The sequence below is a fragment of the Podarcis tiliguerta genome (assembly GCF_965153285.1).
Source record: "Podarcis tiliguerta genome assembly, chromosome: 1".
Classification (NCBI taxonomy): Eukaryota; Metazoa; Chordata; class Lepidosauria; order Squamata; family Lacertidae; genus Podarcis; species Podarcis tiliguerta.
The window spans coordinates 86,287,500-86,311,087 of record NC_139534.1 but is presented as its reverse complement, the minus strand read 5'-3'; the positions used below and the strand labels follow the sequence as shown (position 1 = coordinate 86,311,087).

Sequence of the window (23,588 nt, the reverse complement as noted above, 5' to 3'; positions counted from 1 at the left end):
GCTATTATCTGCCTTCTCCAGGAACAGGTACAATTGGTGCACTACCTGATTGTTCAAAGGGAGAGGGACCCAACACAAAACACAGGTGAACCACTATTTTTGAGACAGCAGTACTATTGAACAGGAGAATTAGTAGCCCTATGACAATGTTGCTCACCTGACGTGATTGGAAACAAATGAGGGAAGACCTGAGCTAACTCTCTCCCTTCCACCGCATTCTCATCTCCTGCCCCTCCATTGTTGGTGTTTTGGAGGGCAAATATCTGCAAGCATGGAACTTTAAGTGCATGGAGATCTAGGACAAATACAGTAGGCTGCACACTGCAGTTGTTTGCCATACAAGGAAAGCAGTGGGGCTGTGCAAAGTTAACTAGCACATCCCAGCTACAGTGATTCCTCTATTGCATGAGAACACCACCTGAATAGGGTTTGTGCCCTATCTGAATTAATTTCAAAAAGGAGCTAGCAACACAATCCTTGTAGAAAAGAGCACTACATAACTAGGGCCCATCACCAAACATGTCTTGTTGCTAGTTTCTGTCAACCTCACTCATCCCAGTTGAAGAAAGTTCATGGAACAGGTCCCACCAGAAGATCTCAATGCCCAAAGCTGATTCCAAAGCTATGAAGGGCTTAACTTTTCAGGATGTCATGAAATGAGTGTGGAACATCTGCTCAATTCCATGGCACTATGTCCTGTGGAATCCAGCAAAGGTCCATCTCCACCCACCCCCTTGCTGTTTAATGTCTATATGGAACCACTGGAACAACTCATCCTGGAATTTAGGGATCAGTGCCATCAATGTGCTTAAGACAGTCAGCTCTCCCACTCTCTATTCCATCTGAATCAGGAGAGGCTGTGCAGGACTGGTGCCTAGGGGCAGTGATGGACTCAGTGAGAGCCATTAATCTGAAGGTGAATCATTGTAAGATGGAAGCGCTATAGGTAGGTGGTCCAAGTCCAGGAATTAGGGAGACTCCCCATGAAAGAACAGGCACATAGCATGGGTGTTCTTGATTCAAACCTGCCATTGGAGACACAGGTGGCCTCAGTGATCAACTATGACTGATTAACCATCTAAAGACGCTGTTTGACCAGGATAGCCTGAAATCAATAATTCATGTACTAATAACCTCACAAATGTAGGGGAGGGATAAGGGAGCAATTTGATTCAATTCACATTTAAAGCTGAAAATATCAAATTTGCACTTTTCAAAACAATATGGGAAACGGTCTTCCCTCAAAATTTGCGCTTATCTGAATTTTGTGATGCAGTTCTCCAACCAACATTTACAAAAATGAATATATGAAATTGCATAGAAATGACTATATTAGTGAAAATAACATACAAAATGCATCATATTAGGAGAATTTGCTTTCAGAAATGTGGACAGCAATCAAAAGTATATACAAATATGTGTTTATGAGGAGAAATTCAGGCTAAAATCGTGAAGCATTTTCACAGGGCTTTTTTTCTTAATTTATTGCAAATTGTTTCAGAAATGTGGGGAAGTGCAGAGAAGATTGGTAAAATGAACTGAGAGAACCAAAACTAATAGATTCTTCCATACCTAACCTGAGGTTACCCTTAAAGACAGCCCAGAAGCAGCACCAACTGAAGAATGTGACAGCAAGGCTGTTAAATAGGGGAAGTAGATGGGATCGTTTTACAGCAATCATCAGAGCACTGACTGTCTGTGAGCTACTAGGGCAAATTTCAGGTGTTTGTACTGATGTAATAAAGCCCCAAATAGCTTGAGGCCAAAGCAAATTGAAAAGCACCTCCCTCATAGGCCCATCTTGGTGGCAGATCCACAACTGACAAACTCCCTCCCCATGGAATTTGTCTTGTTCCGCACATAGTTACTATTTAGACAATAAAAAAACATATTTTGCCACTTTGTCATTTTGGCCATAAATTGGTTCTGAGATTGAACAGTACTGTTATCATGCTGCTTTGTTATACTATTTTTAATTATCCACTGTATTTTTTATGTTGTGCACCACCCTGAGCTCCTTTAGAAGGAAGGGCAAAATGTAAATGAAAATCATCATCTTCTTCTTCACACCAGTTCCTGCTATAGCCTTTGCATGTGGTTTATTATACCTGCAAACCTCAGCAATTGTGAAAGCAGAAGCAAAATGTAAATATTAAGGGTCACAGAGGACAGAGCATACTATTAGTACTGAGTAAGCGACTATTAGTACTGATTAGTACACTTCATTCAATTTGGCACCAAGCACACCAACGTTGCTCTCTGAGCTACCCAGACTAATTCCCAGCTCCCAATTCCAAGGTCTGCTCCCTAGTGCTAACATTTAACCAAACCCAGTCCCTCTTCTTCTCTACTAAGCCAAGACTCCTGCTGCTTCCCTTGCTTCTGCTTTTGCAAAAGATGCAAGCAGTAGATGAATGTCATGTATTAAGCAATAGCCAATGACTTTCACAGGGTTGGTGCTTTTGGGTCAAATACTTTATTTCCATTAAGTATTCTTCTTTCTGTGGGTCTCTTCCCCACTTTCTTCCCACCTGCTGTTCAAATTTGCAAATAAGAAACAATTATACATACTGGCAAAGGACATAATGCCCCCAAAACCTTCACTGCTGTTGTTGGATATTGTAGAATTTGGGGAACTGGCATGGGAATCCGATTCCGCATCAGACTCGTTGCCTAGCTTTAAGCTGTTGGGGCGCAGAGGCTGCAGAGGCCTATAAAAGAAAAGACAACGGTGTTACATTGTTGGCATCGTTATGTATCCTGCAACTGAAAAAATTGTTGCGACCCATCTCATATCAGTAACACAAACATCTGATTTAGCTGTGGTGTCAGTTTGGCAGTTGCCATGTCAACTGATGCCTATTTTAGAATAGATAGAGCAAGTATGAAAACAAAGGCAACAGAGAAGTAATCTGCAGATTCCAAGTACCACCCATCAACCAGAACAGTAAACATCTTGGGATATTTTCAAGAGAATAATTACAGGCCTCTTCCCCAAGTAATTATATGTCCCACTCAATACAGGGACTCATCAAAGTGTTGTGGTCCCAAGCTGCTACATATGTGGTTGTGAATACTGTAACTATGTGGCCAAATCATGAGACTTTCCCCTCCAAGTTGTCATTGTCCATACCAGCTGGCTGTCACATGGGGAAAACCCACATAGATCCTTCCTTCATGTGTTCCCCCAAGTGGTGCAGGACTGCACCAGAGAACAGAAGCTTCCTTGATACTGTGGGTCCTGAAATGCTGATGTGTTTAATATATATCCCTCTAGGTCTGAGGGAATACGATAAAGACCTAAGAAAATCATTAGAAGACATCTGAACTGCAGGGGGATTTTCTGAGGGTAATGCATGGCACTAAGCACAAATAGTAAATAGTAAAGCACAATTAGTAAAATTCCAGTGTGGCCTTCATGGAGTCCTGAATTTAGTGATATCTCACCGATTGCCATTGAGGTTCTGATTGAACTTTGGTGTATAGCTTTCTTCCTGTTCATCCTCTTCTTCCTCTGCTGGGAACCCATACTGTGGTTCAAAGTATGGGTTATCATACTCTCTTTTCTTCACCATTCCATCCACGGAACTCAAACTGTTTGCTGGATTCTCACTATCACGACGTTCAACACTCATTTTGGGAAAGCTTGGTTGTAAAGGCAGACTGGGAAGGTGATTTGAAAATCCAGCTACCATCTTCTCCTCCATCTCTGCTGAATCAGCAGACTCCTTTGTAAAACAAACAAAAATCCAATTTGTCTACAAATACATATCCACATAACAGCTGGTGTCAGGCGCAAAAGGACCCTAAGATTCTGAAGGCCAATTGTTATCTTTATTTCTAACATTGCCTATACTAAATGAGCTTACATCATCTCTCTGCAATTTTGTCTCCCATGTCTAACATTTCACAATTTATTTCCCACATCAGACCAGCTGTTTTCTATATAATAAACTGTATTAATATTAAACGTTCGTCCATTTTCTAACACTTCTTAAATTGTCTCAAATATTGTCTAATGATTTCATCACTGTACTAGCTCATCACTACCTCTAAAGAAACATGGCTGCTCATTTGAAAAATTTCATCCTAGGTACAGTGTTGTTCACAGGGCTTCCATACAGATCTATGTATAATACTTATTTCACATAAAATCCAATAATTATATATCATAACCAGTCTACTTCCCCGCTCTCAGATTTTAATTTTTTTAAGCATTCCTATTGGCTTGGAGAATATGAATGTGTGAGCACCTGTCTTTTATTAGTTAGGAATGAACCATATGACTGCTGTTCACCATACTTTTATATCAAATACGTAATTGTGACATATCTCAAATACATAATAGTGACATAAATTCACTGTCATCTACTTTTCTCTAGTCACATTGACCATGTTTTCACATCACGGTAAGTCATAAACCATGGCTTCCCATACACGAGCCAATCATGCCCAGTTTGCTTCTCCCCACAAGAGCTAGGAAGGGAAAAAAGCAAAATCCTTGGCTTAGTGTTATGGATCATAGTTTGTTTCCTCCATGTACTAGCAGAGAGAACAAAAGAGCCCAGAGAGGTCCATTCATTGTAAACTAATAACCATGGTTTACTGTGATGTGCATATCAATAAATATTATGTGCATACCAATAAATATTAAGAACACAAAATGACAAGTTTTTTTAATTATTTATTCTCCATGTATCTTCCAAAAAGAAGTCCAAAGCAGCTAAGAAATCCTTTGCATCCCAAAGCTTCAAGGAGCTTTATGCCTCAGTCTTTGCCTCAGGCTGATAAGAAGTGGTTCATGAGGGAACAAATGCCCCAAACAAATCCAGCCTTTGATGAAGACCAAAGTAGTAAAACTCCAATGAGGGTCCTTCCTATCATTCCTGTATCTCTTGCCTCCCTTACTTATACAATAAGCCCCATTACCCACATGATTCACTCCATGGATGACAGTGCTGGGGCTGCTGCTGGCTGTAGTGCTTGAACTTGACCGAGGCTGATTGTTGTCTTGGGAGTTTTCACTATCAGGGGCTTGTTCATCCATATCACCCGAGTACTCCTGGAAGTCATCAAATTCCACTTCACTTGCATCACCCAGAGCTGCATGGGTTAGAGGATCCACATCTGTAAATAGATATTATACACATAAGTTCATAGGGTCAACAAAAATCACAAAGGCCCAGTCTGCATGTAACACTAAGGCAAACCATGGCTTAGCATGTGCTCCTCCCTAATCCTGCTGCCGCCATGCTGCCTAGGCTAAGTGATGGTACGGCTTAACATTACGTCTGAATCTAGGCTCATGGTTCGTCTCCTTCAGACAAACCATGAGCAGTAGACCAATACCAAACTTTAATTACAGGTTGTGGTTTGTCTGGAGCAAGAAAAGCCATGGTCCCAGATAAGGCGTAACTCTTTGCCAAACCATGACTTAGCCTACAAATCAAGGTGGCAGTAGGACCAGTGGTGGGGAGCAGCTGGGAACTTTCATATTTGCTAATTTGCCATTTGAAAACTGGATCAAAATCTAACTCTAAACAGCAAAATATGCAAGCTATTCAAAATGTAGCTTTATAATTCTTTTCTATAGGGGTAGCTAGCTATTATTTTTTTTTGCCTGTGGGCAGCATTCACCCTTGTCCAACTCTCTAGGGGCCATCTGCCAATGGTAAAAGCGGCCAGATGTGGATGTGGCTACCTAAACTCTCATACACAGGCTCTCCTTGCTTATCATATGATTGATCTGATGAGTGTGAAAGGGAGCTATTTGCATCCACATTGGGGCAAGTGGCCACAGGGCATCTCAGCACTATGTTCTACTTTTTTTGCCACCCTTGCAAAAAACTAGTGGGGTCTGAGTTGGGGGACAGGAAAAAATGCTTGGGGACCACATCATCATGTGCCTGGGTCAGGAGTCAACCACTCTGGCTTTAAAATGTAAAAAATAAAGGGAATTAGTGTCCAAGTTCATTTACTTTATGAGAAAATATGACATTTACAATGTAAGTACTGACCAGAAACCTCAATAAAACAAAAGCCAGATTTTCTCCAGTATGGCTTTAAAAAAATATTTCTATACTGCCCTTCACACTGCCTGTCACAAAGCTGTTTACAATATAAAAACACAAAAATGCATAACATAGTAACAAACAAAAACAATACCACAAGCACTCCACTGTTTAAAAGGCCATAGATTGTAAAATTAGCCAAAAGCCTGGGAGAAGAGGAATGTTTTTGCCTGGTGCCTAAAGATATGTAACGAAGATGCCAGATGAGTCTACTTGAAGAGAGCATACCAAAAGCAGAGAGCCACCGCTGAAAAAGCCCATTCTAGCTGCAAATGACATTCTAGTCACAACGCTGCTGGTCTATGACTGAAATAAACTGATTGAAATTCTAGTCACAACTGAAGATCCCTGACCAGGTAAGAAAATGTATATTTAACCAAAAAAAGCAGCCAATCAGCTTTTACCTATACTGTACTGAATACTCTCTTCTACAGTCTTCAAGAGTGATATGATTATAGTAAACAGTAAAACTTTAGGCTGGGTGGCACAAGATGTTAAAAGTAAATATACCTGTTTACCTAAACACAAGATATCTTCCCAAGTCATTCACAATTAGCTTAGGTTCTTTCTCTCTCAAAGCAATTAAATCAGACCAAAGCATGCACGTAGAGTTAATTAAATTATCAACTCAAAGTTACTCACTTGGAGTGTCACCGTTGATGTCACACTTCATCATTTCACTAACAAAATCACCAAGGGATGAATACGAAGAGCTGGAGTCATCATAATCCACACTGTCACTGCCACTATTTTAAGGGGGAAAGGGTGAGAAAGAATTAGAAGTGGCAAAAAAGGAAAGAAAAATATAAAGCAATAGAGAATGAGAACAGACCAGCAATAGAAAAAGAAGCAACTAAATGGAATATTTTATACTACAAGGCTATGGTGGCATAGGTTTTGTTAAATGAACAGCTTCTCTTAAGTAGTAGGTCATCATATATACTGTATAGCTCTGTGTTTGGAAATACCATTTTTAAAAAGAAAGGGGACAACTGATTTTTACTTTACCAGAAGCATTTTTAAAGGGTGCAGAAGATGGAAGGTTAATAAGGAGGTGTTTCGAGTAGCATACTGCAGCAGCACTTTATCTTTTCAGCACTAGCCAAACCCTTTTTTTTCTGCCAGTCTTTTAAAAATGCTTTTCAGAATCTTTAGATTGGGATTTTATGATACCCTGAACTTCTGATTTGACTGTAATTTTTTTATCTTGCATTGTTTTATCTTGCATTGTTAATGTAATTGTCAGATTATCCGTTAAACTGCTTTGGAAACCAGTGCTGGAAGAAGTACTGAAATTTTTCAGGGGAAAATGGATAAAAAACCAGAAAGACAAAGGCCACTTAGAACCAGCTACATAAAGTTGCTCTCCCCACTAACCTATCATCAGTAGGTTCAGAATCTGTTTCTCTCTCTATTGGGACACTCAGTGCTTCAGCTAGTTGAGAATTGCTGTCATAGACACGGTAATGAATTGGCTGCAACTGATGAGCATACCACTTTGGCTTATCACCAATCAGAGCTGGGTCAAACATGTCTGTAGAAATAGTAAGAAAAATGAAGTTATTTCCATGATGTCATCCCCCAAAGTCTCAATCAAGTGAGGCTGCAGCTGCCCTACAGAAATTATATTGTAAATGGTAGGCAAAACATCAGTCCATAGAAAGATATTTGCTTAATGGGGTTTGAAATTAAACTGAATGTAGAGCTGTCCCTCCATAGAACAGATACATACATAATTTTATTTGTATGCCAACTTTCCACAGTTCAAACCATGCTCAAGGTGGCTTACAGCATGAAAAAATGCATAACTACAACACAACAAAAGTAGTCATGAGCAATAAATAAAACAATAAAAAATACACAACCAAATATAAACTACAACAATTCCACACATCTGAATTAAGATACAAAAAACAGCAATAGTCCCCAGCCCAAGAATCAGTTCAGCAGCCTCAGCTTTTTGTAGCTGGAGTCAGTTAGGGCCCTACCCTTCTATGTCAGGTGAAAAAAGGCCTGCAAGGCAAGGGGTAAGTTTTCCATGTCTCACAGCCAAGATGGTCAGATAGGATGCAGGAGACACTATTTCCTGACACTACTTTTGTACTGGAAGATTCAGCATTAATCAAGAGGTAGCAGTAAACACAAGGCCAAGACTTACTGTTGTGGATTCTTTGGAAAGCATAATTAGTTGGGTTGAGTGACCATTCCCCAAAGTATTCCACTGCCTGTGTCTTCGACAATTTATCTGCAAAAGGTGTCTGTTTTGGTCTTGAGGCTAAGAACGAATTGGCCTGAAATGCAACCACTGGCCGGGGGAAGAGGCGAAGTGTGCGAGTATGCATCAGGAATCCTTGTAAAACATTTGGTGAATTGAAGAATCTCACCATGGCAACCCTAAAAAAATCCAATAGGTTGGTAATATATTCAACATGACAAATCTGAAGGACACAGTACATTCACATATCATGAAAAGCAAATTCTACATTTGCCTCTAGTAAGGGAAGAACAGCAGAATAAGTTCACCCATTCATAGCTAACATCAACTGCGGCCTCAAGACAAAATATGCCCTATGGAAATAAAAGAAACACCAGTGCCCCTATTGTGCTGTGACCAAAGAAAAATATATTTGGCTTCTATTCTCACTTTCTTTGCAGCAAGCCTAGGGTACAAAGATGATACTGAGTTCAATTATCAACTCTGAAGTCAAATAATCTCTTTTACTGTAGTTGGGCCAAACAGCCTAAGCCAATGGAAGGCACTCCACACCACCAAAGTCTCAAGTGGCAGCAGTAATGGAACCAGGTGAAGTCCCAAACTACCTTTCAGAGGTAGTGTGACCCCTTCTAGAGCAGGCTGGACATTGAAGCTGGATAGAGGAACCATCCACTAACCGTATCTCAGTCTTGTTGGATTATGTTTCAACTTCACACAGTTGAAATCTGGCTGGTTGAAATCCCACAAATTGATTGCTCACAAGGCAGAGAGTTTAGAATCTTCTTTTGCTTTGGGTTTTCCCAACATGGAAAGAACTTTTAAGCTCTCAAACCTGCTAGGTGCTCTGGAACACTCTTGAGAGATCTTGTGGAAACTCGGATGGTCCCACAAGATGTCACGGGAGCATCCCAGAGCCCAAGGAAAGCTCTCTGCCTTCCTTGAAAAGAAAGGCAAGCACACAGGTGTGGTTCCAAGTGTATATGCATCATTCCATGTACATGTCATTTCTGGAACGGAACCCCCACAGAAGATTTGATCATACAGTACTACAACCTAACAGTGACTCAGTACATTCACTGTCTCGCCTGTAGAAGATGAAAAGGAGAAATGGAGCTGCTTGTCATCAGATTACAGAGGACAATGAGCTATAGAACTCTGTATGAACCTACTCAATGGTTACCTCTACATTTTTTTTCTATTTTAAAATTTCAATTAGAAAACATAGTCAGATTTAACAGAATATATATCTCAAAACAAAAGACTACGAATAGCCAACAGGATGCTCTCCAAATGGCATAAACCACAACTTTCATAATCCATGACCCACTGATCGTGCTGGACTTGGGCCAATGTTAGTTGCTGTCCAAAATATATCTGGAGGGCATCACACTGGCTGGCCCCTGTAATGGACTGTGTGGAATCCGTATATACACAGAGAATCTCATCCTCTAGTCTTATGCAGCCTAAGCAGTAGAAAATATTGTTAAAAACTGATGGTAGCTCACACAGAGTGTGTTCTAGTTTATAACAATAAATGTTCATGAAAAAGACAATGAAAAAGCATTTGCTTTTTTACTGGAAGGCCACAGCTAACATTTCTGCAGGACAGAGCAGCAGACCTTCCAGTGTATTTGGAAATTTAACAAAAATACATTGCTCAGACTCACCGAGTGGCCACATCCACAGAGTCTACATCATTTCCATAGATCAGGGGGTTGAACTCTGTAGAAGGTGTGGACTGCATGTCATTCTGAGGTTTCCCCGTAAGCAGTGGGATCTCCTGGCTTTCATGAAACTTCTCTAGGTTAAGAATAGGCTGGGTATTCAAGCTCATGCTAGCCAAAGCCTGAAGGGCAATAGGTCACAAGGGTAATAAATAAGAACGGCATTGTCAAAACTGCTTAAACTCATGGACAAACACAACCCAAGTGCAATGTTCTAGTTCCCCAGAATCAAAATACACCTCTTTCAGCAGATCAGTAAACTTTTAAGCACTCTTTGACTAACCTTTGACTGCTCCAAGCACAGAAAAAGAGAGGACCTTACAACCATTTTACATAACAAATTTAGAATGCTGAATGGTAAATCTAATGACTTATTGGTTGACTAATTTAGTCACTTTATCTTGCCCAAAGCAACCCAAAGCAACTTAAAACCCCCCAGGCTAACTAGTATTGGGAGGAGGGCAGGTGAGTAAAACAAGATTTATAAATAACCCCCCCCCCTAAATATACTGGAAACTAACATGAGGGAGGTGAAATCCACCCTTTCAGTAGCTCAACTGTATAAAACCAGAGGATGGGTGTGTTAAAAATTAATAAACTGAGGCACTCCACAGAGTACCCCAAACACCAGAGATAAGGCAGATGGTGGCACAAAAAAGGACTTTTTTCCACCTGTAGTATTCCAATTGTAAAACACCTTTCCTGAAAGAAGGCACCTGGAGTTCACTTTGTTATCCTGTAGGCACAGGGTTATGCCCCAAGGTATATTAATAATTTCACATTTGTTAAGTACTAGTTGTTTTACAAATTTCCACTGCTGTTTTTTAATGATTAATGCCTTCGTGCATATTTTATTACTTTTTTGGGATTTTTAATTGCATTGTAAACCACCCTGTGATAATTTTATTTATTTATTTAAGATATGTGTATGCCACCCTTCATAACAATCCACTCAGTATTATTCTCTGCACTGAGATCCCAACTCCATCAATTTCAAAACTATCTTTTCAATCCAAATAAAGGTGCAGGTTCACTGTGCCCTTTCTCATAACTGCTAGTCAGGGAAGCTCAGATTTCTAGAACAGTGCACTGTTTTAAACTCTACAGTCTTCCTCAGCTCACATGGCAAAGCTAGTATTTTCACAGAACTAACAACTCATGCTCTGACAACATCACCCAGAACATGAAGCATATAAGAGTTAAAGTTTTCACTTCTGCATGTAGTACACAATCTCATCAATCTAATTTTGCCTTGTCCTCCACTTCCTAACAGTTGTGGCTATCCTACAAACCTTCTGCCTTTCCCCTCGGCCTGAAAAGTGAGATGAGTGCCACATTCCATAGTTGCCTTTGACTGGACTTAACTATCCAGGGGTCCTTTACCTTACCTTTTTTTTTTTTTTTTTTTACCTAATCCTCCCCGTTTTTCTCAATGTCTGCCTCTCTCTCTCAACCTCCTTGTCCTTCTGTAAAGTTCATTTCCCCACCCCACCCCCAAAGCAAATAAATCAAAACAGGTTAAAAAATAATCCAATGGAAACTTCAGGCAGAAAAGAGTAAAATAAAGACACCTTTTTGTCAGGCGTGAGCAGCTGTTTCTGAGTGATTGCAGTCATGCTAACCAGACACTGGAGGCAAGATGGAAGATCACATGACAACACCAGCGGACAATCAGAGGCAAGACGAACACATGATCACAGAGAGACAGATGGAGAAAAAACTATTACTACTAATACCACAGATGAGAAAGGAAATAAAAAGGGATCATAAACAGTCACAGTTCCTGAGCAAGGCCAGACTGCTTTCACCCCACACATCTGCTTGCATACACTTTTTTTAAACGGACTACTAGCCAGCTGTTTTCAATAGAAATATTTATAATGACACTGATCTGAAAGGGCAATAATAAGCCCGTATATATTTGTTAAGTATTTATACATGCATAATACTGTTGCGCCAATATTTCCCACTACCATAACTATGTTTTGTCACCTTCACGATGTCACCCACATTTCCTTTGCTTTACCCTGTGGAGAATAAGGTTTTGTGTCTTGCATCATAGAATGAAAGGAATGGTTGTTATTCTTTTGTTAATTCACTTCACACTACTCAAATGTGTGGGAGTTTTGCTGAATAGCCCCTAAACTGTGGAGAGAGAAAAGCAAACAGATTCTGATAGAGAGGCTGGGGATTCTACTGGAAGGGTCAATGACTGTTCACTGCAACAGGTTACACAGGAAATCACAAACGGTTAAATGTGTAGTTCTGCTCTTCTATGGGAGCCAGAAACAGCAGCTTTTGTATTGCTACTCTTAACACTTTACCTTTAAATACTGCATGCAGCATGCAAGGAGGTGTGGGGGAAAGAACAGAAATGAAATCATAAAACCTATTTTGACAGACTCATTCAATCTGACTAAAACCAATAAATAGCTTCACAGGATTAGAGAAAGAGAACAAATATGGGCCTCATAGGCAGCAATATGAAAATGGAGAAAATGATGATTAAGAAAGGGGAAGACAAGACAACTCAAAGCCCAGAGATTCTAAAGGGTGTATCATGCGGGAAGCAGATTTGTTTGTAGATATTAAGTACTGGTTTAGATGGTTTTAAATGTAATGATGAAGCGTTTTATGTAGTGCACAATATGCCATGAAGCTCTGATATGTATGATTATCTTACAATACCACAGGTTTTAAATGGGGGTTGATTAAGGATGAGATAAACCACAGCCTACCACAGCTTCAAATACACGAAAATGAGTTAACAATACACAGTAATAACACCTGCTTATTTCAATGTTTCATGACCACAGCAAAATGCTCATATGAAAACACACTGGTGGTTTTTTTTCGGGGCGGGGGGTGTCTCCCAATCCCTCAGAGCCAACTGGGGGAAGCCCTGTTGTGCAAGCAGAGGTCCTTGCACAGGGCTTCTGCTGACAGAACCGATTAGTTGCATCTCACCCAGGATCCCAAAACATAACAAAGTGACCTGGTTTGGATGTAACACTAAATCATAGTTCAGTGTTAGACTCACATGTTCCCCCTTTTCCTTTTGTCAGGGCTTCAAGGAGTTCAGAAGCTTTCACTTCCATGTTAGATTAACTGCGGCTTATTGTGCCATTCAAACCTGGAGAATGTGTAGCTCATTTTAACTATGATCAGCTGAAACAAGCCAAATTCATACCGGTTTAGGAAGCTGGCTTGTTTCAATTAATTGTAGTTACAATGAACCATAGTTTAGGGATTGGACAACCCACTAAACTCTGGTGGATCTACAACAGAAGCAGAACCTTCAGTTTTCCACCTGAAAGTCACACCAGAGGAGAGACCACAAGTCTGAAGCTTGCTTTCATTTTGTGAATCTAAGTTTCGCCTCATTGAGGGGCAGAATTTCAATATAAGTAGGAAAATGAGAGCACCCCTAAATATTTTTTTAAGGAAAAAAAGCACTGGTTAAGGCTATTAGCTATTTACAAATCTGATCCAAAGCCTTTCTTACTTTTTTTATCTCTAGAGGCTCCTAGGCATTTTTACGTAAGCTTCTCTAAAGTAGAAACAGAAACAGAGGACAGAAAAGTAAGAAAGGCTTTGGATCAAATTGTAAATAGCATGCCACGAGAAGATTATTGTTCAAGAAAAACAGCTGAAAAATGTAAATGGCAGGTCCTGCAGTTTCACAAGCCAAGTCAAATGAAAAAATAAGTGAACCTAAAAGAATATAGAGAGGCAATTTTTTGTTATTAGGGGAAATTTACAATGTGCTTTGAAAACAAGACTACAACTTCTACTTTGTGCCACTTAAAAGAGAAAGAACTGGGGGGGGGGGGGCAAAGTGTCTCCTCAAGGGAAAGGATACTTATTGGACCTTTGTTCAATAGTATAATTGGACAGAATCTGCATCTAAACACACACCGGCTTTCCCTAGTCATCCTCTAACCAAGACTGACTGTGTTCCAAAGGAGCCATTGCAAGGATATTTTTTTATTCATGGCACAGAGCTACAGAAGCCCCATTTTGGACAGCATAATTTCCTGCATTGAATGAAGTATCACTAATGTACCCACTATCAGCTACCTGAAATAACTCTCTTTAACCACATTTCTCCTAATTTAGAAATGTTTCTTCATAGAAGTTGAAATAGTCATATTTACATTAGAGAGTCCACTTTGAGTCTGAACTTTAGTAATAAGTTGTCCCATTATGATGCTGCAAACTGTCACAGCATCCTTAGTTATCTAATATACCAATAGTGGAAATTATCCCAGGCACATTCACTAGAATCCTTACATACCTGCTTTAAGTGCTTTTTCAATTCTAAAGATTCTGGTTCTGGCAAAACAGGTAATGACTCAGCATTTGTAGGAACAATCACCTGGAATAAAAATTTATAGAGAAAATTGCATTTACAAAAACTCTTGGAGTGGACAGTCTTTTATGACTTCTTGTAAACAAGACAGAAATAGGGGCAGGAACCTTGAAATGGATTTAATTTTTCCTATTGCTTATGCATTATTGGCTGTGCTCTAAGATGAATTCAGAACTGCCAAGCAGATGATTTGGTTTTCTAATCTGTCAACAAATTAAAATGTGACCTAATTATGTCACTTTGCTCCTTGGTAACAATTGTTTTAGAAAATATTTCCTTGCCCTTTCAATGAAATAATTCTTTTAAGTGTCAGAAACAATCACCATTTAATTATAATTTTAAATTGTTCTTTAAAATATTGTTTTAACATAAAAGGCCTATAAATATATTAAACCAATAAACATATTTTGATTTGTTTTGCACATCAAGAAACGTTTAACAAAGGCTGTATGGGTGTGGCTATCCAAAATGTGTATTTGCTAAATTATAAATGTGTTTTAAAGCTGTCTTTTAGGGTCTTGCATTTCCAATGCGGCCTACATAACACAATATAAAATATATTAAAAATCAGTAATCAAACAGTTACAAAGGACAGTGACTTAAAAGCCTAACCAGAACCATTTCAGTAGGTTATTACAAAACAACTTCAAGCAAATCTGCAGCTTAAAAAACGAACAGCTGTTAAAACCCTTTAATACATAAAGAAACAAGGCAACATCTATTTTGTGTTAATTAAGAGAAGGAGGTGGGATTAGGAAATAAAATCATAACACCCACACAGTCCCCATCAAGAGGAATTATATATAAATGCTGTTTTATGAATAGGAGTTACCTACCTTATTAGTATCCAGATCAACTAGCCATACATCATCTGGCATTTTAAAGTCTAGTTTGTAAAGAAAGAAGCTGGCTGGGACTCCAATGATATAGGGTGTTGGGGCCAGAAGCAGCTGTAGCAGGCAGAAAATATTAATAAGGAAAAAATCTGAATCCTTACAGCTTTTCTGCTAACAATCCACCCACAATCACTAAAAGCAAACTACTGGAGAGATGACAACACTTAAAAGCATAAGCAAATGTTGCTACAAGAATTCATTAAACTTTGGGCTCAGTAAATTACTGTGAAAACAATAGATGCTATAGCATTACTGAGATAAAACAGGTACACATCTGAATAGTAATCTGGATAGGAGACCACTGTGCATGTAAGAGCAATATATTCACATAAATAAGTATTTTTAAAAGAATTTATCAAACACTGAGGACAGCAGAAGCTGAGAAAACATCTAAATTTGGGAAGGCCTCCTTGAACAGATAGAAAAGGAGCTTTTCATCAAAGGACCAGATTATAAATGGAAGAAAACTGGTACTTGGAAAGACAGCCTGTGGTAAAAATGGCAATCAAAATGATACTGTGTTTGGAACAGCACAAAAAAACTGCAGGGGAAATAAGAAGTTTTGTGGAGAGCAGCAAAAGAAAATATTTGACAAAATAGACCTTGCTAAGAAATATGTCCTTTACAAACATTCTACATTCTTGTAAAAGGCGATAAAAGAATAAGCCTAAAGCTTTAACAGCAGCAAGTAATGTTTCCCCTGTTTTACAATTATTGGCTCTTACAGGAACTACACTTCTTGAATCACAGGTTTCCTGCAGGAGTAACATGACCCTTCAATCTTCTAAAGTAACTGTGGACCAAATTGCCTATATGCTATCAACAGCTTTGGGGGGAAATATAGCATATAACCACAGATATAATATGGAACATCTCAAAGTAAAGTTTGCTCTTTTCTACACTGTCTGCCATTTCTATTCCTATCATTAAGCTTCACTGTGATTTGTAGGAGCATCTCAGTTGTTGCCAGGCACATTGAAAAATATGCATTTTAATTTAGACAGGACAAAACCCAGCAAGAATTTGACTGTTCTCCTGATAAAAGGTTTCAGCAGTGTCACAGCAGTACATCCGTCACTGAAACGATGGCATACCTGCTCTGCAGAAGCCATACAGGTAGGAAGGAGTGGAATCACTGGGAACATGTACTCCAGTGGGTAGATCATAGCCACAAATGCCATGACAGACATAGAGAGCGCATTATAGTCCCGGGACTGCAACACCACCTGCAACCAAGGAAACTCTTGTCAATACATCCACATAATGATTTTCTCATGATAATAACCTCTTAGACTTCTTCCAATGGGCCTTCATATGATATGTATTCTAATACTGCAAAAAGTTTTCCCTAATCAACTACTATTTCATGCAGAAGCCTCAGAATCGTTATTGCTTCTGTTAATACAAAATTGAACATTGTGATAAAAACATACATTCATCCTTTCACATGGTCTTTGTTAAGTTTCTGTTGAAATGTTGAGGAACAGACAATGCAGCCTCTACGTCTGAGATGTCTACAAGTATATTGACACATGTCCCTCTTACCTTATGTTCCAGAAGAATGCAGGATAGCACCTGCAAACATGCATCCACACCTAAGAGCTCCAAGGGCAGATGCAGGGGGAAATCCACCAGAGAGAAGCGGGATGGGTCAGGAAGGGCAAACGTCAAGGCTGGCTGCAATTCATGGGGTAAGACTTCCACATCCACGCGCTTCTGGCCAGCAACAGGCACAGGTGAGCGAAGCAGCCGGTAAATCCACGCCTCAATTTCACGCAAATCATGTAGCAATGCACTGGATTTCTCCTCCACTAGAAGTGAACCTGTGAAAATCCGCCATATTGTGTCCCTGTGTAAAAGCAACAAGATTAACCCCAAACACATATACTTGGTAGTTCTACTGAGAAACCTGCCAAAATACTCAGGCTGTGTGAATTCTTCCATAAGAAGTCAGACTAGGGAGTATACGCATGTCCTATTATTTTATTTTGTTAACAAAATAGATATACCATTTGACTGTAGTAAAACCTTTAAGCTATTGTACAACGCAGACCTAGGTGAAAAGAAGTATGGCAGAGACTTAACTGCATCTTGTTGGAAGTATAAAATTCCTTGCAATGTATGGATCTATCTTTGCACTTATATCACTACTAGAGACTATAGCCCTGCTCAGTTTGCTCGACAATCCCATCTACCCATGCTTGCCAAAGTCGCCCACTGTCTCCCTTACAGAGCTTTGGGCTGCCAAACCTTGCAGTGGATGTCTCTCCACAGCTTTCCTGAACTGCCAACCCAACACTTCTTGTCACACTATAAAACCACCTGTTACCCACCAAGTAAACTGCAGAATGATGACATTCTTACATTTTTATTATATTATATTATATTATATTATATTATATTATATTATATTATATTATATTATATTATATTATATTATATTATATTATATTATATTGTAAGATAAGAAAGCAATCAAACTCCAAATAAATCAGATGTTTCTTTGACTCCAAACAAGTACCCCAGGAATTGTTATACTGTTGTGCAAGACAGATCAGTCAGGTTGCTAGTCCCCAAAGATATTTAAAGGGTTTTATATAGCAAATAATTCCTCCACTGTATCACACATATAGTCAATCTATAATGTATATTTTTAGAAGGCTCTAGCAGTTTTAACAGCATGAAATGAGGGGCTGTAGAGTTACCGAGAACAGAAATTGTTTTTTAAAAAAGGAATCACAAATTTGCTTTCCTGTGTAGTTTTGTATTAGAATGCTACAACTACATGTACCTAGTTCTCTTTTCATGATATATTTGTGCACAGAACATGAGACAAAGCAGCAATGCTCCCAGCAGAGCCTACCAAACCAACTGAAGCTGATCCAACCAAGCAGATGTAAGAGCAGGGGAAGTAGTCACTTTCAAAACCACAAAGTAACTAGAACATAGGGAACAACTACAAAACTGAGCTGATTACAGACATTATTGGTTCAACTTAAGGCACAAATGCAAACTGGGAACCTGGTCCACTAAGAGGTATATGACATCCTAGGCTGGCTAAAATATGTAAGCACATAGTACATATCTTCTGCAATGGGTGTCAAGTTTTGGCACACTACCAGAAGTAAGGAAAGCAGTACCACTAGGTTGGGTGTGTGTGGAAAAGGACAGCATAGTATGATACATTCATGCCTGCAGTGACTATTCCTTTGCACTAACTCTGTGGCCTGTGTACAGCCTGCAAGTCCTCTTATGTGCCTTATGAAAAAACACTGATTCTGCGTCTTTTTCTTGGAAAATAAGCACACTTCATCAAACCACAATAGAAAATGAAATGCATCATCTAGATATGGTATTAAAAGGGATGTTTGCATCCCTTCATGTACCTCTGCACGCCTCGAGGGATTCCAAGCTTCTTGCCCAAGAGTCTCTCGCTGCAGCAGTCCACCAATTTCTTCAGGGTATACAGACATTCACGAAAAGTAGAGAAAAAGGGATAGTGACTAATGATGCAAAGTGAGGTCAGGGTGCTGTTACGAGAACGGTGGGTGCCTTTTGCAGAACGTTTATTACGAGGTGATCGAGTAACATCTGGCGCAGACTCTGTGCTTGGTGGTTGCAGAGAACCACCGCTCTCTGAACTCTCATTACCCCTCTCTTCTTGGGTAGTGGATGCATCCCCAGACTTGGGTGCTTTTTGCCCATCTTGGGAACGATGTCTGCCACTGCCTTCTCCCTTCTCCTTGGGCACACGCTTTTGGAAAGAACGGTAGAAGTTGACGCATATCCCATAGCGAGTGATACCAGAATCTTTATCAGTGAGTGTAAAGACAAAAGAAGTATCATCTCGCAGGCTCATCCGTTTCTGTCGCACACTTAAACATCCCTCTGGCTGGCAGAAGAACACTACATCAGGAGGAAGTGGAAAATCAGTGTGATCTTCTAATGGGTAGCGGCGCAGTAGTTCAGGTGTCTGTGCCACACTATCACTGCTTGGTTGCCTACAAGCAAAGCAAATGCAAAATTACTTGATACTGAAACGCCACACTGGTTACACATTTGAACAGTGGAAATACGAGAGGACCTATTTCTGTAAGTGGGAGCTGCAAGCACCATGACTCTGGGTTGCAATGTAATTAGGGCAATGAATAGTAAGATCTGCATCAAGAACAAATGAAAGCAAATTTGTGCTTGGCGAGGCTCTGACAGGGTGGCCAAGGTACTCAACCCAATCAAAAAGCAATGTGTGAAGGTAGGGCAGTAGCTGCTTGCACAGCTTGCTGGATGGGAAAGCTGACACCAAGAAGAAAGGACGTTGAGACTAGTGATAAAAGGAGGCCCCTGCCTTCACAAAGAGAGAAGTGGCAATTGTCAGAGGAGCTTGATAACATCTTCTAAAGTGGCAGTTATTATCTGTGTGGACTGTACACACAGGTGGACATGTTTTCAAACAAGAGCACAACAGTGTTCTGTTTCCCTCTCCTCAATTAGCATTTCTATCTATCTCTCTCTCTCTCTCTCTCTCTCCATACACACACACACACACACACACACAACCACATACATACACCTGGCACTTGTGGCCATCCACTACCAAGTGCTGCATGAATGCACCACTGCCTCAGATGCCTCCAATGGATGTTCACTGGTAAAGCTGTAGGATGCCCTCTCCCATAGCTACTCCACCTCACTAGGCATCACTGGCCAAAACACAACTCCATGTATGAGGTGGCTAACCTGTGGGCTACATCTGGCCACCTAAGGTTTTTTTGTAGTTCCCTAACACCGTCCCCCCCCCCACCACAATCTGTCATTAAAAAGTAATTTTATTTTATTTTTTAATTTTTTGCTCGTCGCTCCCTTAAGTACCCCCCTGTGATGCCAAAGGGCTTTTATGCTACCCAAGCCATCTAAAATTCATTACTTAAAATTAAAAGGCCACACCCACTTTTGCTTTTTGCTCACACCCACTTTTGCACCCAGAGGGTTGACATGGGCCTGAAGAAGTTTATGAATATATATGTGACAAGGATCATTACTGTGTAAATTCCATCTAGGTTGCTACTGTACCTGGCCCCAATAATCACAAGGTAATCAAGTAAGCGAGGACAGCTCCTCTTCTTCTGCACCATTGTCTTTCCTCCTTCACTATGTCATCTCAGTAAATTCTTCCCTCATTGGACCAGCTGGTTTCTGATAGCTGCCTCAGAAAACAGAATGCTCATGGAAACTGCGACATCAACCTACAGCAAAAGATATTCAATTCAAGGTCAGACTCACATTCATCAATAACAATGCTCTGATCAGCACTTTCAGTATAAGCAGCTTATTTGTCACAGGACAGGCTGTTCAAGCAAAATATCCACACTTCCATCTCTTAGTATGAAATATACTTGTGAAGGGTAAACAACAGGGAAGTCTTGTTCACATAAGACAGCCTCCAACTCTATGATTCTATGATTCTACGATTCTATGATTCTATGATTTGGGGTCACTTGCTAGAACCACAGCCAGACAAGGCTTGCACAGGAAATGGGGTTTTGTGAACTGACACTAATACGTGAGTGATGTACATACAGCTGTCCCAATTTCCACTGCATTGTGACTGGCACCGTGTGCTACTAACATAGTAGCAGTTGCCTTCCCACAACTTGCAGAGTCCACTGTCTCTGGATGGGACTCTGGTTGCTAGTTTAAATGGATCGGGGGGGGGGGGGAGTTTATCATCTATTAATGAGGATGGTTATATCTGAAACTCTGCTTTTCTCTTACACAAATTAGATCCAATTATTCACTATGTTCAAATTAGGACCTTAAAAACAGGAATTGGTCTAAAGCACAAATTACATGTGACTTTAACTATACTTCTGCCCTTGAGTACAGGGTTTCCCTCAAACTGCCGCTGTGAGGAGACTTAACCTGGGTTGGGATCTTAGCAGGCGGGGAGGGCTTTAAGACTTTGCCTCCTGCTAATATCCTGGTCCATATTAGGCCCCATGAGACCATTTTTTGCAATACAAATTTCAAGTGTGGGCTATCCCAGCATATCTGCCTATATTGCTAGGATAACAACCTTGATGACAATTTTTTAAACTGTATTAACCATAATCAACCAAGACAAAGATTGTAAAATTATTGTTGAATAAGATAAAAAGAACATATAAAATTGATAACGCAACACAATTCTTAAAATACACAATTCAAAACAATTCACAAAGCCATTTACTAATAGAAGTAGGAGCAATAATCCTTTTATCTGATCGGGTCTCTCCTTCTCTAAAGGCTGCCAAAAACAGTGTATCTTAACCAGTCGCCTAAAGCTATAAAGAGATGAAGACAGATGCACTTCAGTACAGAGGGAGTTTGACATGCAAAGAACTACCAATGAAAAGATCGATCTTTGGGCTCCAACACCACATTCAACAGGGCATCATATGCTGATCTCAAAGCATGGACAGATTGATATGGAAGAAGGTGTTCTTGCAGATATTTGGGTGCCAGGAAGTTTAGAGCTTTTAATATCAAAGTGAGCACCTTGAATTTGGCCCTGAAACAATTTGCAACTGCTGCAGCTGTTTCAAGAAATGAATAATATGCTTGCTCCTTCCAGCATTCTTGCTACAGCATTTTGCGCTACCTGCGATTTTCAGGCCACCTTCATGGGCATATTATAATAGTCAAGCTTAGAGGTTACCAATGTATGAGTAACCATGGCCAGGCTATCTCTATTCAGCAACTGAAGGAAAAAAATGTTTTTTATAAGTGTAATAGGATATATTTTGACAAAATTTGACATCTTTTTGTTGCTATTCTACGTTATAAGTGCTTGTGGAGCCTCAATTTTAATTCTACTTCTTGCTAATACAGTAGTGAAAAAGAAATGCCTCGGCTGAAAAACAAAACAGGCTGAGCTGTGGAAGCAATCTTATCTTGGGCACCTGAAATATTATAACTTTTCTACAAAAATAGAAAAGTAAATCTGTATTGTGATACCATCTACAAAGCAACACTTTAGCAAGTCTTGGGGACAGAATGTGTATGATTTTGAAATAATCACAGTCCACACAGCAATCATAATCATAGCTTATTAGTGCATAATCATACTGTACTTTATTAGCTGGAAGGAGGGAAGATTGTCTGTGTCTCAAGACCAAATGGAATCAGAAGAACCTTGGATCAGGTAGGTACTTTAGATACTCTTGCCAAGCCCAAATGAGATGAAACATGGTTAAATTCTATTTTCATAAAACTTAGCTAAAACCACTTACCCTATAAAGCCTAGATAACACATATAGTAGTACACAAATATGCGCTGATTAATCTGATTATCCATTTATATAAGCAAATCCTTTTCAGCTAAAGAAGGCTCTCATTTACTGCCAGCAGCTCCTGAACCGCAGTTCTATCCAGATACAGTGGTACCTCGGGTTACAGATGCTTCAGTTTACAGACGCTTCAGGTTACAGACTCTGCTAACCCAAAAATAGTACCTAGGGTTAAGAACTTTGCTTCAGGATGAGAACAGAAATTGTGCTCCAGCAGCGTGGCAGCAGCGGGAGGCCCCATTAGCTAAAGTGGTACCTCAGGTTAAGAACAGTTTCAGGTTAAGAACAGACCTCCAGAATGAATTAAGTTCTCAGCCCGAGGTACCACTGTATACTGCAGCACTGAGCACTGCAGGTGTCAGAAACACATTTTTTAGAAGGAAAAAAATCATTTTTATTATTAAGTAAGAAACACATAAAAGTGACCATTAAAAAACACGGGACAGAGAAAAGTACAAGTCATTACCCAGAACAGCATTTGGCATTCAACATTTATTTCTGGAGAGTGTTACTTCACTCAGGGAGAATATTTATCTTTTCACTTTCATCTCACTACATTCTCATTTCAGTAGCTTCCACTGATACATAAAAAAGTAACTGCTTACTCTTCTGATTTTATATTATGTGCATTCAGTTGCTTTCATAAACAGCAGAAAACAATATATTCATTCATAGCCTCCATAATTTCAGACAAATAAATTAGGAATACTCTTGCATGCTTATAACAACTTTTTTACACTAAAGAACATGATCTGATGGACAAACCAGATGTGAAATTAACGATGTCATTGCAGTTAACATATCTAGCCATTTAAATTTAAATAGCCACTAGGGGACACCAATCAGGTTCACAACCACAGTTCATGGGAGGAGACTAATCTTTCCCCATGCACCATAGTCACAATTCCAACAGTACTCCCCCTTGCAGTTCCTATTTAAAACTACATATGTTTATTGAAATCATGCAATTAATCTAATGTCTAGT

The 23,588-nt window shown here is 39.7% G+C and overlaps 1 protein-coding gene across 50 annotated transcripts in view; it reads right to left on the bottom strand.

Moving 5' to 3' along the window:
* Positions 1-23,588, bottom strand: part of MADD (MAP kinase activating death domain) — a 79,181-nt gene that overhangs the window by 40,447 nt on the left and 15,146 nt on the right. For 32 of the 50 annotated variants that reach the window (XM_083456323.1, XM_083456283.1, XM_083456294.1 and 29 more), the window contains exons 2-15: positions 20,349-20,521; positions 18,665-19,279; positions 16,824-17,127; positions 16,373-16,504; positions 15,219-15,332; positions 14,308-14,388; positions 11,582-11,638; positions 9,954-10,132; positions 8,230-8,465; positions 7,449-7,605; positions 6,714-6,817; positions 4,934-5,127; positions 3,448-3,728; positions 2,572-2,711 (exon numbers count right to left, since the gene is read on the bottom strand). In XM_083456323.1, coding sequence (XP_083312449.1) covers positions 2,572-2,711; positions 3,448-3,728; positions 4,934-5,127; positions 6,714-6,817; positions 7,449-7,605; positions 8,230-8,465; positions 9,954-10,132; positions 11,582-11,638; positions 14,308-14,388; positions 15,219-15,332; positions 16,373-16,504; positions 16,824-17,127; positions 18,665-19,279; positions 20,349-20,410 — 2,656 coding nt within the window. In that variant the 5' untranslated portion in view covers positions 20,411-20,521. The remainder of the gene's footprint in view (positions 1-2,571; positions 2,712-3,447; positions 3,729-4,933; positions 5,128-6,713; positions 6,818-7,448; positions 7,606-8,229; positions 8,466-9,953; positions 10,133-11,581; positions 11,639-14,307; positions 14,389-15,218; positions 15,333-16,372; positions 16,505-16,823; positions 17,128-18,664; positions 19,280-20,348; positions 20,522-23,588) is intronic. The other 18 variants (XM_083456285.1, XM_083456304.1, XM_083456325.1 and 15 more) reach the window with 1 other exon arrangement.